The sequence below is a fragment of the Pistacia vera genome, unplaced genomic scaffold (genome assembly GCF_008641045.1).
Source record: "Pistacia vera cultivar Batoury unplaced genomic scaffold, PisVer_v2 Contig595, whole genome shotgun sequence".
NCBI lineage: Eukaryota > Viridiplantae > Streptophyta > Magnoliopsida > Sapindales > Anacardiaceae > Pistacia > Pistacia vera.
The window spans coordinates 394,159-411,001 of record NW_022196440.1 but is presented as its reverse complement, the minus strand read 5'-3'; the positions used below and the strand labels follow the sequence as shown (position 1 = coordinate 411,001).

Here is a 16,843-nt window from a genome sequence, read left to right as displayed (position 1 = left end):
CTTTTGTGGCAGATATTTGCTTGGCAGGTGTGTTTTTGGTTACTGTAGTCCTTGCTAGTGTGGGCTAAGGTTTTCTGGGTTTTTGGTTTTGCTTGGTTGGTGTGTTAAAAAGCAATTTGAATTTGGTAGCTAGATTAAATTCAATTAGTTTAAACTTTAAAATGAGAAGTTTTAACTTATGGTTTTCATTTTTTGATGGAATTTTTTGTAGATGGTGTTGATGATGTTGATAATGATGATAATGATATGTGATCTGACATATGGTGAACTGAGGATGGATTGAAGAATGAAGATCATTGGGTGAAGAAGACCATATTTTGCTAAAATGTGTATTAATTGTTATGTAATTTCTTTATGAATTTTGAACCCTAAATCAGTTGTAACATGGATGATATTGATGTTACTTTATGCTTTGTTAATGAATTTCTCTCAAAGAACTTAAATTTTGAAATTTGTTTCTTTTTTTTTTCTTGATGTCACCATGCTGACTTCATGGTTGACTTGGCTGGTTGACCGGTTCAATCAGTCGACTCGGGACCCGGCATAAATATATGAGAGAAGATTATAAACCTAACGTTTGTAAAAGCATAATGTTTGTAAAATCATAATGTGAAACTGTAAAATATATTTTTTAATACAATTGTATATAAGTATTGTCAAATGTATCTAACATATATATTATATGGGTTTGGATATATATGGTCAATTCAATAATCACATTTAACCAAAATGTACAAAATTATTCAAATGATAGATCTAACTGTAAAATTCAGTGATTTGCTAATTATACCTTTAATAAAATAACAAATGATATATTCTTAATTTATAGCACTAGATTATGTTAGATTCGATAGTCTAAATCGAATCTAGCATTCAACTGTTTGGTTTAACAGTCTAATTAAAGTATACTAAACTATGCTAGATGGTGTTAGACTTTGGTAGTCTAACATATTCCGACTATTTGTCCTTGTTATTTTTATAAAGGGTAATTAAGTTAAGTCATCTGATTTTTTAGGTTAAATCTGTCCATTAAACAAAACTTTGACATTTTGAGAATTAAGATTATCAAAGATAGTTAATTAGTTATATATGAGAATATTTCCATATTATATCATTTATACAGTTGTTTAATGATGTTTTAATATTATTTTTACTTAATAAAGCACTATTTAATTGATTTTCTAATATGTGTAATCAATGGTTCAATCTTATTGGATAGACGTGCTAATGATATACTCATCCTTTTAATTATTAAATAAAAAAAATTATAAATACGACAAAGTCTCATATGATTAAAAAATGTAGACTTGATAAAATAGATTGATTTAAATTTGAAGTAAAAAAGGTCCCTGATAATTGGATTTGAACATGATTTTAGAAAAGAATAATCAGTAATGTCATATTTATAAATGAATAATCTTAAATGATCGATGTTTAAATATTGATTTCTATTATGTCGAAAAAAGTAGGGCTGACGTAGAGCCTTGTCAGTAAAGGATGGTTAGAGTTTAGAAGGGATCTGCGCCGTCTAGGTGTGGCCACGTCATGCCTAGCGCAAGTGGCATGACTCCTGTCAGTGCAACATGTGAGTGCTAGGCCAGCAAACGGCGGGAGATTGTCCACGTGTCAAAGCCCTGCTTTACTCGAGAAAATCCCTCGGGCAAGTGATCAATGGGACGCAAAGAAAGGATTTGCACGACACCTACCCACTTGCAGCTTTCATAATCATTACCTTGAGTTTTCCCACTATAAATAGAGGACTTCCCTCTCATTTGGGGGGATTAGTTGATTTTACGCTGAAATAGCTCTCTCTCTCTCTCTCTCTCTCTCTCTCTCTCTAAACTGTAACTTAGCTCACTGAACGCGACCTGATCACTCTCTGTTATTAATACAATAGCAGTGGACGTATGATTCATTTTAGAGCATCCGAACCACTTTAAATATTGCTCTTCACCTTTTATTCGATTCAATCCCCTCATGTCACGTGTGACTTCCAAGTCATTTTAGCATTTTACACATGTGAGTAGTTGGTGTTAAAATCAAGCATCAACAGTTTGACGTTAGAAGGAGGGCTTGATTTAGTACTTACTTTTCATCAGAAAAATCTCTGACTAATCGGTCTCACAACAACAAATGGGTCATGGTTTCAAATCTGAGCGAACCAATTATGGCAATGAAGAAATCCCCCAGATCTAGGAGGACACTTCTCCCGAAATGCCGCCAGACCAGCAGAATATCATGAGGGGTATTCCTTCAAGCTCGCGGCTCGACCCAGCCGTCATGAGTTTCCTGGAGAGGTTCAATAATACTCTTCAAATGGTCTGCCAATGGCTAGACCGATTGGATCGGGTCATGCCACCCGAATCCAATGAGGCGATGCCTCCGTAAAAAACGCCTGCAGGTCACGTGAACGCATAGAAAATGACGAAAACCCATACCGCGCACACTGCAGCGAGTCAAAGAAAGGGAAAGCAAGTGGCGTACGATAGACCTAAAGGCTCTAAGGGACTAGCAAACAACAATCGCGCCCTAGGTAGAATACCTATGGTATTGCGACTCGGCGATATGTCGTAGCATGAGCCGTCCCACGCCACAACACACAGGCACTCCCATAAAGATGCAAGGCGGGGAGATTCCTAATATTGCCAGAATGACAACTCCGGTCGTCATCGTGCAGGGGATTCCCATCCTCTGCGGGTCGGTTCGTACCACCACGGAGGTCAAGAAGACTCCCCGAATCACACGGCTCTAGCCAGCGTGTGCCAAGATTGGCTAGAGCTTTCGGTCGAGGTGAGGAAGCGTCCAATTTGTGATCTTTGCTTAACCGCAATCGTGAGCATTGAACCCACGTTGCGAAAAGTGATCCCCAGGTAGCTTCACTGCCTCAGATTGAGGAACTACATCGAGCTCTAGATCAGCTTAGGGCTCAGCAGAATAAGCAAGGGTAGGTCGTAGAGGCGTCTCCCTTTTCTCTGACAGTGTTAGCTGCCCCTCTCCCATCGAGATTCAGAATGCCCAACATGTGAGCATTCGATAGGAATTCTGATTCGCAGGATCATTTATACGAGTTCAACAACCTCATGGAACTCTACCAAGTCTTTGACTTGGCAAAATTTCGTTGCTTAGTAGTAACCCTTACCTCCCATGCCAAGCGCTGGTTTAGGTCACTTCCCGCAGGATCGGTTGGCTCATGGCCTCAAATGAGCTTGACATTCTTGAGGCACTTCCAGGCGAACAGGAAGTTCTCAATGCCGTTAAGCTACCTGAGCAATATACGGCAAGAGAGGGATGAACCCCTCCAATCTTATATAGACAGGTTCCACAGGGAGTTCCACAAAGTGGCTCATACTCTCGATGTTTGGACTCTCTTCGTTGTAGGAGTTCGCCCGTAGACAGACTTATGGAAGTAACTACAATCTGAGGATGATGTTTCCCTCACTCGCTTCTACAGCCTTACTAAAGAGTACCTCCGGATTGAAAGTTCTATGGCAGCTCTTAGTCACCATGACCCCGGTTCGTCGGGTAGTGCTCCCGACCAGGGGGAGAATATGAGGGTTGATCGCAGATGGACTAATGATGATCAACGAAAAGAAAAGAAACAACAGTATGAGTCCAAGAAATCTTATGGCCCAGTTCCTCGTCACGATCGTGACAAGAGTCAATACACTCCTCTGAATGCCTTGGTATCGGCTATTCTGGATAAATCAGAGGAGGCCAGTTTGCTCGGAGAGCCTAAGCCCATGAAGAATCCCTCTTCAACCAGAAGCAATAAAAAGTACTGCCGTTATCATTGGGATAATGGGCACCACACCGATGAGTGTTGGGCCCTCAAGCAAGCAATTGAGGACCTCATTAAACAGGGGCACTTTAAAGAGTATGTTGATGACTCAGCCCCCATTCAGGAGAAAAATCAAGAGGAACCAGGGAAGAGCTGTCGTGGTCGCAAATGGCTCTACAGTGTGGGGATCATCTTTGGAGGACAACACCCTGCAAGGAACTCTTGAGGTGCCCAGGAAAGGTATGCTCGAGCAGCCCGTCATGACCCCATAAGTGTCATGAGCACGATGCCGCGACCCACCAAGGCTTGCAGAGAGGAAGAAATCACCTTCTCTGAGAAAGACGCAGTGCGATTACATCATCCCTATGAGGATGCTCTCGTCATCACGCTTGAAATATGTTGGTGTGAAGTCCACAGGATACTGGTGGACAATGGAAGCACTGTGAATATCTTATTTCAGCGAGCCTTTGAGAAGATGAAACTGGACAAGGCAGATCTAAAGCCTACCTCTATCCCTCTGTACGGTTTCACTGGCGATCATTTGATTCCCAAGGGGATGATCTCGCTCCAGGTCACGTTGGGAGAAACCAATGAGTTGACCAAAATGACTGAGTTTTTAGTAGTAAACTGTCCTTCCGCTTTCAATGGCATCTTGGGACGACCTCTACTATGAAGTGATACGTTTACAAGTCCTAAAACACTTGTAAACATGAGTGGACAAGGAATTACAAGTCCTAAAACACTTGCTAATTCGGTTGAATCAAAGAGTTTCATTCCAAGTCCTAAAACACTTGGATTGTGGAATCTGGAAAGCAATGGAGGAAATTCGGCCCAAGCAAGTTCCAAGGGGAGAGAGAGCCCAAGCACTTCGGCCCAAACCATTCCAAGTCCAAGCCCAACAAAGGAAGCTCAAGCCCACCAAGAGAGAAGCCCAAGTGTTGAAGTAAACCCATTCGGCCCAATTCTCATTCCAAAGGGGAAAGCCCACTTGAACCCTTATTGGATCCATTTGCAAGATCTTCAAGGCCTAATCTCTTACACCCTTATTAGTAGACTTGATTAGGATCATTGATCAAGTTTTGAGCCAATAAAGTGAGTTTTTTCAACTAATGGGGTGGTTAAAGACATGAACCCTAGAATTAGGGAACCATGTCCCTTTTTGCATTAAATGGGTATGGCCTTATTTTTGAATGGAAGGCTTGTAATTATTTTGTGTAATATTTATTATTTTTCATTTTCTTGTATTGTATTTGTTGATTACTCTTTTAACCTTGTAATTGCCTATATAAAGGCAACTATTCTCCTTGTAAAGCTAGTTCATGAAATATCAAAAACTTGGTTTAACCATTGAGAGAAGTTTGTGTTCTTGTTGTGATTTCTTTATCTAAGTCTTGGCAAGGAGATTTGATGGTGAATCAATGCAAGTTGGTGGAGAATTCCTTTATGCTTGAAATGTTCATTCTTGTCTTAACCCAAAATTGCAAGTAAGTGTGACATTGCCTCCCTAGTGTTTTGGCCGAATCTAAGCTTGAGATTAGGGCATATTTTGTTGTGTTTTGTTGTTGCAAATTGGTTGGAATTGGATCATTTGGTATCAGAGCTTAGGTTGTGAATTGGAGTAGGATTGATTTAGGGTTGATTGAATGTAGTTGGCTGGATTTTGGAGTCTACATTGCTGGATTTGGAGTACTTTATCTTAAGTTTTTTTTTTTCTCTTTTGTTACAAGTGATTGAACAATTTTTCTCTCTCATCAAGCACTATTCCCCAACCAAATCCCTTTCACCTTGTTCCCTTCTAACCAAACCCATTGCCACCTCACCCAAACCCTAACCAATTCCCTCCAAAGTCAACTAAACCCATTCCTTCACAACCCAACCAACCCTAAACCCTTAACCCAAACCCTAAACCCTAAACACAATTAAATTAACCTAATTCCATCTCCATAAACACCATTCCTTAGCCTAATTACAAAGCACTATTCACAGAATACTTACACTTAAACCAAAATCACCAAAACTCATACACTTGACCTTTCCCTCCCATTTTTCATTTTTCTTGAAAATTCCAAAGTTACTGTTCATCCGGAGTTACTATTCACAGTAGCTAAATTTTCCCCAATTCTCATGGCAAACAAGTCCCCTTCCTCCCCAATTCCACCCCCAACTCCATGGGAAAGTGCCAACAAAAAAATTCAAGAAGAACTTGATGAAGTAAAAAGAAATATGTCCAGCATGATGGAATTGATGGTTAACATGTCTAAGGACATTGTCCACCATGGGAAAGTGCCAACAAAAAAATTCAAGAAGAACTTGATGAAGTAAAAAGAAATATGTCCAGCATGATGGAATTGATGGTTAACATGTCTAAGGACATTGCCAACCTTTCACAACCCAAACTGTAATAGCCACTTTCTACTCAAATACTCATAATGAAATACATATAAAATAATATAAAGAAATTGGGCCCAAAATTTTCTTTTTATTAAATATATATATATTCTTTACAAACATATAAATTTTTACACAAACATATAATGTGTATAAAAGATATTAAAACACGGTGAACAGTGTAACCGCTTCCTCTCGCGTGTCGACGTCCATCCGACTGCGTCCTCACTTGGATCTTGCAAAACATAGGAAAACAACGGGGTGAGCACTAAAATAATGCTCAGTAAGTAAATCCTCTACTCATCTATCCCCGTAACTTTCTCTCTCTAATTCTTTCCTTACAACTTCTCATTCAACTTCTCTTTGGTACTTCTCTCTCTCTCTCTTTCTCTTTCTCTTTCTCTTAGAACTCTTTTCTAGATATCTCTTTAGTAAGTCACGGCCCCATCTTACCGGGGGCACGGCCGGGACTCGCTTCCACTCTACGTGACCTCTACTCGTTCTAGCCGATCGAACTCGGTTATGCATGGATTCGGAACCCTTGGCCACATGAGTGTATAATCTCTCTCTCGGGTACTCGGGTATAGCCCTCATCCGCATGCACTCTCACGGGCTACACCACTTCTCTATCTCATACTCGTGCTGCTCTCTCAATGCGGCGTACATGCGGGAATACTCTACCGATTACTCACGGGTTCCCCATCGCACAACCTACTTTATTCTCTTTCTCTTAGCTCTTAAAGTAGCTTATACTCAAATTCTATACTATGTCTCAAGCTACTTCTTAAGTGCATAAAAATGCGTATGGATAGCTCATGCTCACTAATGCACTTATGAAATGCCAAATACAAGATTTCCTCAAAACAGTCATTCTGCACAGTTCACACTAAAAAGGCCATAACTTGCGTTATACACTTGGATTGCTACGGTTTTGGTCTCGTTTTAAAGCTTAGAAACAGGGCTATAACTTCTANTATATATATATTGTCATTTTCTCTCTCCTATTGACTTACTACCATTTCTTTTATTCCATTTCTTTTATTCTGTTCGTCTTCGTCACTTACTTTTCTTTTACTCTGTTAGTCACTCATTTCCATTTCTTTTATTCTGTTCGTCCCTCACCATGACTATCTCTTTTTACTGACTTTCATCTCTCTGATTCTGTTCATCACTCAACATGGCCAAACAATGTAATAGTAGAGGTGTGCTTGGGGAAATTGATTTAAATGTTCTTGCAACATTAGAAGCTACGAATGAAGTTGATGACATAACTGAAGAAGTTAATACGCATGTGAGCCGAAAAAACCTCACAAATGAACAAAGGCAAGCAATTTTTGAATCTCTGTTGAAGCGAAGTGTCAATGGACAATTGAAGAAAAACACTACATCTGAGGTGGCTCAATTATTTTCAGCTAGTATGCATACAGTCCAACGCATTTGGCAATGAGGAAAAGAAAATGAAGTATTAGATTCTAACACTAATTTGTCTAGCAGAAAGGCACTCAATTGCGAGCGCAAGCGTCTTCAAATTGATGTCAATCAATTTCGACATATCCCATTGCGAAGAAGGACGACACTGAGGTCTTTATCTACTGCCACAAATTTGTCAGTGACAACGTTGTTTAGGCGGTTAAAAGAGGGCTACATACATCGTCATTCAAATGCTATAAAACTTTTATTAAACGTGGAAAACATGAAAGCTAGAATATGCTTTTGTTTATCGATGATTTAACAAGGCAACAACCCCAGTTGTTTGAGGTTTGTAACCATGGAAAGTATTATTCATGTTGACGAGAAGTCGTTCTACATGATAAAACAATCAAAGAAGTATTACCTCCTTCCTGACGAAGACGAGCCTTTACGCACATGTAAGAGTAAGACTTTTATTACTAAAGTCATGTTTATGGCTGCAGTGACACGCCCAAGGTTTGATGAATCAGGGAATGAATTATTTTCTGAAAAAATCGGGATATTTCCTTTCATAAATAAACTTGCAAGGAGGAGCAGTAAAAATCGTTCTGCTGGAACCATGGAGACTAAAACAATCAATTCTATCAATAAAGAAATTTATTGATCTTACATAGTTGAGAAACTCTTGCCGACTATCAGAGATAAGTGGCCAAGAATTGATGCAGGAAGTCCAATATTTATCCAACAAGACAATGCGAAACCTCATATTGGTTTGGATGATGAGTATTTTCAAAGTAATGCTACTAAGGATGGCTTCGACATACGTTTGATCTGTCAACCACCGAATTCTCCAGATATGAATGTTCTAGACCTTGGTTTTTTTAATGCGATACAGGGACTACAATACCAACAGGCGCCCAACTCTGTAGATGCGCTCATAGAGGCTGTTCATAAGTCATTTGATGAATACTCGCCAACAAAATTGAATCATACATTTTTAACTTTACAGTCATGTATGATTTCAATTTTGAAAGCTAGAGGTTCAAACAAATATAAGGTTTCGCACATGAAAAAACATAGGTTGGAGAGAAAAAACTGCCTTCCTAGGCAGTTAGATGTTGACCCCGCGTTAATTGGAGAAGCAATTGCTCAATGTCAATAAGTGTTACAATTGACCTATCTAGTATTGTAGACTATTTTTGTTTTGTCTATGATGTTCATATGGGTTCTGATATGATATTGTCTTTTAGGAGTAGTTTGTGTTTCATTTTGATTTTTGTTTTTTGTTTTTTGTTTTGCTGTAAAGAAATTCAACTCCAACATACAAGAAAAGAACTTGTTCTATTTTGTAATATAAGCTTTTGTTATGGTAATATATAAGAATGAGTCCCAACCAAAGGACCCTACAAAGTCACGGTCCTTGGACAAGCCCAAGAAACAAAAGCAAGAACAACAGCCAAAAAAAAAAAAAAAAAGGAGGATTAAAGTCCGAACAAAACATGTAGTTAGTTTAAGAAATACTAGACAAAAAAGGCCAATAGTAAAAAAAGCAGGCTATTTGGGCACAAAGCAAATTGCATAGTCTGTACATAAAGGTCCGCAACCAAAAAGTCTCAAAACTCCAGCCACCCTCAAGGAAATCCAGCAAAAGCTTCAATCTCCAACTAGCAGAAAAACCAAGACTCACCATAGCAAAACTCCTGCAAGCACACACCTAAGGATAGGAGAAAACAAGCAGCACCTCCTGGCAAGAATGAAATCTCCAACAAAGAAGGTTTTGTAACCAAATCCATGACCTGCAACTTAAGGCAGCCACATGCCATTCTCAACACCAAAGGCCTCGCATCATAGGCTAAAACAAAACATAGGCAAAAGTCACAAAAATTGAGCCAAAACCCAAATAAAAAGTAGCAACCGACTGAGAAAAACTAAAACACCTGAAACACCCAACAATCACTCTCACCAAGGAGTACAAGGCCCGATCATCTCCTAGTGGCCATGCGAGCCATAACATCAGCGAACATATCCACACTAACAGGCACTTTATAGACTTCAACATATGTAAAGGAATCAAGCAAATCACCCAATACACATTTTTTATCACCATTCCTATTAAGACTGTCAATTAGTTATTGAGAGTAGGACAAACATTGGACTTCTTTAACACTATTTGCACGAGCAACACACAGTCCATGATATAAGGCAAGATATTCTGCATGTAGTGTGTTAGAAGCTGACACATACTGTTCCAGTAAAGTCAAATTTCCACAGCGTGTATCATGCATTACAATGCCCATTGCTGATTTTTCTTGGTTATTCCAAACTCCAGAAATTTCAATTTTGACAATCGGTCTTGATGCACCTTCTACATTGTTTTGTGCAACATGTATTGTATAAGAGAAAATATTGTAACTAATTAACTGAATTGATGAAAGCAAAAAAAAGTGTATTGACATCAACCAAAGAAAAAATCAAATAAACTCACAATTGAAATCCACCATTCTAGATGAGCAATGTTGTACTGCCTTCAGTGTCAATTAATTTGGCTTCATTGTTGATGCTATGATATCTTCAAACTAATCATTCATAAATTAAAGAGTCAAATGAGTCATGCAACAATGTACCTTATCAATTTAAGAATAAATAACCTTACTAAAAAACAAAAGCCACTTACATGATAAGGCACCCATATCCTCATTGTTCTAATTCTTCATTCGAAAGTTCATGACTCATAACTCCACTGGTTACAGCCTGATGATTTACCGAACCTCAATTTGCATAACACAATAACGCAACAACATCAACCATAGCCAACCAAACATTTTTTTTTTTTTTTTTTGTCGCACACATTTACTTCATAAACAAACAAAGCACAAAACAGTGGCGGCAAGACAATTAAATGCTATCAAAGCAAGAAGAAATACTACCATCAACCATTTTTCGGACTGCTAGATTGAGTAATGCCGGAGTCGCAACATCAAGGTCTGACCAAATTGAGCAAGGGCAGCCACTTTGGTTGTTGAAAATCTCAATAACCTAAACAAAAATGCAACTTTATTTAAAAAAAAAAAAAAAAAAAAAAAAAAAAAAAAAAAAAAAAAAAAGAGGGGAGTACAAAGTACACAAGAGATCATAGCATACATGCTTTTAATTGAAAGGTGCTTCCTTCCTTTTTGCAGGTTCTACAACCTTAGTAGAGAAAGAGAGAAAGGGATGTGTGTGATAGAAAAGGGAGGAGAGAGAGAGGAGTAGCGAAGAGATAGAGAAAGAGAGAGAGGAGATTGGCCATAGAAGAAAGTGGAGGAGAGGAGATTAGAGCAGAGTAGAGAAAGGAGACGTGGGCGATGGAAAATGTGGAAGAGAGGAGATGAGGGGAAGAGATAGAAAGAGAGAGAGAGGAGACGTGGCCATAGAAAAAAAGTGGAGAGAGGAGATGAAGGGCAAAGTAGAGAATAAAGATGTGGGTTAGAGAAACATTGAAAGAGAAAAGACACAGCATCATTTATTTTGAAAAAAGTTAATACCCTCAAAACGACATTTATAAAAAAACAGAGAATATATTATAAAGGTTTGGACAATATAGTTAACTCAATAATCACATTTTACCAAAATGTACAAAATTTATTCAAATGATGATCTAACTGTAAATTAGTGATTTACTAATTATACCTTAATAAAATAAAAAAATGATATATTCTTATATATATAACACTAGATTATGTTAGTTCGATAGAGGCTATCGAATCTAACATTCAACTGTTTGGCTTAACAGTCTAATTAAAGTATACTAAACTATGCTAGATGTGTGTTAGACTTTGGTATCTAAAGTATCCTGGCTATTTGTCCTTGATTTTTTATAAGGGTAATAGTAAGTCATCTGATTTTTTAGGTTAAATCTGTCCATTAAACAAAACTTTGATATTTTGAGAATTAAGATTATGAAAGATAGTTTATATGGAATATTCTAATTATATCATTTATACAGTGTGTTAATGAGTTTTTATATTATTTTACTTAATAAAGCACTATTTAATTGATTTTCTAATATGTGTAATCAATGGTTCAATCTTATTGGATAGACGTGCTAATGATATACTCATCCTTTTAATTATTAAATAAAAAAAATTATAAAAACGACAAAGTCTCATATGATTAAAAAATGTAGACTCTATGATAAAATAGATGATTTAAATTTGAAGTAAAAAAGGTCCTGATAATTGGATTGAACATGATTTTAGAAAAGAATAATCAGTAATGTCATATATAAATGAATAATCTTAAATGATCGATGTTTAAATTTTGATTTTATATACAAAATGATATGATATTGATCAATTTATTCTTTGAAATCCACAATTAATATAATATTATGTCATTGTGATTTATACAAATTTAGGATATAATATATAGTATTTATACAAATAGATATTATTTCAAATTTGCTTAATTATATCATCTTATTATCTGTGTTTTTTTATAAAATGGAAATTCAAAGCATCTATTTCTCAAAAATATCCAAAAACATAAATTAAATTTTTTTGCAAAATTGAATATGATTGGGGTCCAATAAGCAATAAGAATGGTGTCCTAGGAGAAGCGTTTTGTTTGTCCATAAATATACTTGGCGTCTTGTCAGGATAATGTTTATAAAATTAAATTTGGACTTTCACAATATAAATATATATTTTAAAAAATATAATATTGACTATATACATAAAACATAAATTTGTTAACATTTATCATTATAATATGTATCAGTTCAGTGTTATAGTTCTCATAATTTTTTTTTCCTTTTACACCTGATCCAATAAATAATAATACGTACAGTGATTGTCTAGTTTAACTTTAAATTTCTGAATTTACGTTACAAAATTTAAAATTCTACAGTGACACATCATGTTTACATCTATGCGTAACTCTTATATATATTTTATGATCAAGGGTGTCTGGATCAGCTAACATGGATCTAGGGATGGACCCAACCCTTTGGAGGATGGCCCAGACCTACCCTCACATTTAAAAAAAAAAAATTGTTTATCTAAGCCGTAAAAAAAATCTATTATATATACATATATCCAGGGCTACCTTCAGATTAAAAAAAAAAAAGAGAAATATTATACACATATCAGACTCATAAAAAACTGTTATTAAATATATAATCCAGGCCTACATCATATTAAAAGTTAAACTCTTTTCACTTTTTTTTACGTCCACTGTTTTGTATGATTTATTCCTAAAATTCTTTACTCTTCTTTCTTTCTTTCACTTTCTCTATGTTATTTGTTCTTAAAACTTTTGAAGACTGAAATTGTTGAAGCTTTCACTAATCAAGGCAACATTGACTTATATAAGAAGTTTGAGTTTTATCTATGTTTATACTAAGAAAATTTCCCTTTTTTTTTTTTTTTTTTTTTATTAATTATTAAAAGTCAAGACAACGTTGACTTAATTTAAGTTTTGATTGGCTTTAGCTTAAGCTAGGCCTGATCAAAGTCATGAAAATTTACATTAAACGTTAAAAGCAAAAAAAATAAAAAATAAAAAATAAAAAAGGAGAAATAAGAAATTTGTGTAGAACATTTTGGTGGATTGTGTTGTTGTAAACTCTTTAATTATGTTGGATTTAAGTAGATCGTTAGATTCCCGTGGTCTTTTGCTCTTTAATTGAAGAGGTTTTTCCACGTAAAAATTTTTTTGTGTTTTCTTGTGAATTGGATGTTATTTTCAATATAATTTGCTCAAGGTTTTGCTTCGCATCGATTTATTCAAGTAGTAAAGTATTGTGTTATTGCATTATTTTCTTTCAGATTATTGATATTGTATTATTTCCTTTGCTTAAGGTTTGGTGGTTTTTTTAAAGTTTTCACTAGTTGTTTGACAAACAATGGTGGAACCATGGAGGCTCCCCCTCAGCAAAAATCATGGGTCTGTCATTATGTGTATCTTAATTAATCTTTCGGAACCCTAAAACTATTAATTAGCTGGATAAGAGCTCTATTATAAACTTTGAAATTTAAGGATAAGTATATAGGTACATTAATTATGCAAAAGATAAAGAGTAATGCTATGTCTAAAACTCGTTCTCCGGACAAAAATAAAAGGTTGAACTTTATTTACATAATTAAAGAAATTGGGATATTGAGGGGACATCAAACTAATTCTAATTGTGCATATTTAATTAGCTCCAACAAGAACCAAAAAAATAAAAATGAAAATAAAAACATTTCCATTGTTATTAATGCCTCACGACTAATCGAAACTTGAAGGATTTATACATAACAATACCCCTGTGATAGATATTATGCATAGACTATCTTCGTGAAATTAAACATCAAAATCTCATAAATTAATCACATAAAATTATTTGATCAGATACAAAACAATTCGTCAGAACAAGATATATAAATTGTGCAATACTAAAAGAAAAAAAAAAAAAAAGATCACATTACTCACATCAGTGCACCATAATAATAATAATAATAGTAATAACGAATCAATATCACATTGTAACAAATAATCAAGAATTCTTTCTTGACTAGATCGATCAAATGGCCAGCAGTTTATAGCCAGCTTTTACATGCATAAGAAATTCATGCAAAAAAATAAAAATAAAAATCAAAGGGCATAAAGATAAGCGAGTTCCTCCAAAGAATCGAGAATGAGATTCGGTTCAGAATTCTCAAGCATCCAAAGAAGATGATCAAAGAGAACAACTTCACACTTAACCAAAATCAACTCTCCATTTTTTTGCTTCGATTTCTCCATCAAAGCATTCAACAACGGATGATTTAAGTATTTAGAACTAATCACGTACCGTTTCCTCGTGCTGCCAACAAAAATGGTTTTGCAATTCTCCTCTTGTTGAAGCTGATGATGATGGTCATGGCGGCCCCATAGTTCGTGATCTCTGGTGGATTTGGACCTCAAGCTACTGTAGGAAGATGATCGGCCGAGTTGCCGCGACAAGCTCTTGCATTTTCTGAGGATCAGATTGATCTTCTTCATTGAATGAAAAGTGTAAATAACTTGAGAAATACTCAGAGGAAGAAGAAGAAGGAAGGTTTTTAAGGGGGCCAGGGGGAGGAGAAGAAGAAGAAGAAGGTTGAGGGTAGTGGGTAGAAAGTCCTTGTTTTCCGGTGCTAGAAAATTGGTGGGTCTTATTATTGTTATTATTATTGTAACTTGCAACCCAACTTATTTATCAATCACTACTTAATATTAATCATCAACTATTAATTCTTCCTTCTTTGATTATTGAGTTTAGACACTTGTCGGGTGGTGGAGCGTTTTAGTTTGGAGTTATTACCGTAAATTCTCTAACTCGTCATTCAACTTTATCGATGTATATTGTTTTCAGAAATAATATGATATATTGTTTATGGAAAGAGTCGTGTTATATATATAATGGTAGACAAAATCTTATATACAAATGTTTCGTTATTACTCTTGTACATCATGTCATTCAACCTTAATTATTATGGATTTATTTAGTTTACTCTTTATATTAATTTAGCCATATCTATGATTTATATAAGTACATTGACCATTGTTTTAAGAAAAGTTGGTATATAAAGGAATAGTTCCTTTGTCCTTTCTTGTCATTCAACATCCTTATGTTATGCATTTATTAAGTTGAATTTTTATATTAATTAATGAATTCATTCATTTTGTGTCACGCCATTTTTATACAAGATTTTATATACTGTTATGCTTAAAAAATCAGGGCTTACGTCAATGAGGACCAGTTGGAGCTCAGGAAGACATTGTGCCGTCCAGGCGCTGCCACGTCGTCCAAAGACAGAAGAAGTAAGGTTGTCATCAGCTTGACAAGTAAAGGCTTGGCGAGTGAGTGGCCGGGAGTCATCCACCTGCCCAAGCCCTGCGCGATTTAAGGATATCTTCCGTGCAACTGGCCAATGGGAAGCAGGGTAGGAATTGTACGGCATCTGCCCACTGACAGACCCGTAATCATTACCTAGAAACCTCTTACTATAAATAGAGAGCTCCTCTCTCATTTTTTGAGATTCTAATTCTGATAATATAAACACTCTCTCTCTTCCTTTCTATATTTATGTTTTCTTTGATCGCTACATGCGACCTGATTGTAATCTTTCATAAATAAAAAGACAGTGGATGTAGGATTCGCTTTGAGAATTCGAACCACTTTAAAAATTGTCTCCTTTTTATTTATTTTGTTTTTCAGTTCACGTGTAATTCCTAAGTCCGCTTAGCGATTTGCACGTGCGAATAGTTGGTGTCAAAATCGAGCATCAACAGTTTGGCACTAGAAGGAATGCCTGATTTAGTATCCGCTCTTCATCAGGAATCTTTGATCAATAGAGTCTGTTCGCTAGCAAATGGCCCATGGTTTCAAAACCAAGCGAGCTAGCCCCGGCAACGAGGAGGTCCCCTAGGTACAGGATGACACTTCTCCCGAAGTGCCCCCGATTCAGCATACTACCGTGGCGGACATTCCTTCGAGCCCACAGCTCGACCCAGCTGTGATGGATTACCTGGAGAGGTTCAATAATACTCTCCAAATAGTTAACCAAATGTTAGACCGTTTGGATCAGGTCGTACCACCCGAGTCTGACAAGGTGGTGCCACCGCAAAAAACGCGTGTAGGTCGCGCTAAAGCGCAGAAACTGGTGAAGGCCTATGCCGTGCGCATTACAATGCGTAAAGGTAAAGGAAAGCAGGTGGCAAATAATGGGCCGAAGGGCTCCAAGGGACCATCAAATACTGGTTGTAAAATAGGTAGAATACCTATGGCTTTGCGACTTAGCGACATGTCGCATCATGAATCATCCCACGCCACATCGCATGGGCACCCCTATAAGAGTGCAAAGCAAGGAAACTCCCAGCAACTGCGGGTCGATTATGACCACCACGAAGGTTGGGCTAACTCCCCAAACCTTTCATTGCCTTCACACAACTCCAATCAGCCTATGTCAAGATTTGCCAGAGCCTCCGGCTGAGGAGAGGAAGAGTCCGATCTGTAGTCTTTCCTCAACCGTAATCGTGAGGGTCGAACCCATGTTACAGAAAGTGATCCCTTGGTACCTGCACTGCCTCAGATTGAGGAGTTACAGTGAGCTCTGGTTTTATTTAGAGCTCAGTAAAATGAGTGTAGGTAGGTCGCCGAGGCGTCTCCCTTTTCTTTGGCAGTGTTAGTTGCTCCTCTCTCGTTGAGGTTTAGAATGCCCGATATGCGAGCATTCGATAGGAATTTCGATCTGTAGGATCACCTCTACGAGTTTAACGACT

The 16,843-nt window shown here is 36.8% G+C and overlaps 1 protein-coding gene across 1 annotated transcript; it reads right to left on the bottom strand.

Moving 5' to 3' along the window:
* Nucleotides 1-14,042: 14,042 nt before the first annotated feature.
* On the bottom strand, nucleotides 14,043-14,639 carry LOC116110069 (auxin-responsive protein SAUR78). Its single transcript, XM_031396303.1, has one exon. The coding sequence runs from the start codon at nucleotides 14,579-14,581 to the stop codon at nucleotides 14,192-14,194; it is 390 nt and encodes a 129-aa protein (XP_031252163.1). The 5' UTR covers nucleotides 14,582-14,639; the 3' UTR covers nucleotides 14,043-14,191.
* Between the last annotated feature and the right edge of the window lie 2,204 nt (nucleotides 14,640-16,843).

Coding starts and splice junctions, on each gene's coding strand:
- LOC116110069 (XM_031396303.1), bottom strand. CDS start 14,581: ATGAAGAAGATCAATCTGATCCTCAGAAAATGCAAGAGCTTGTCGCGG.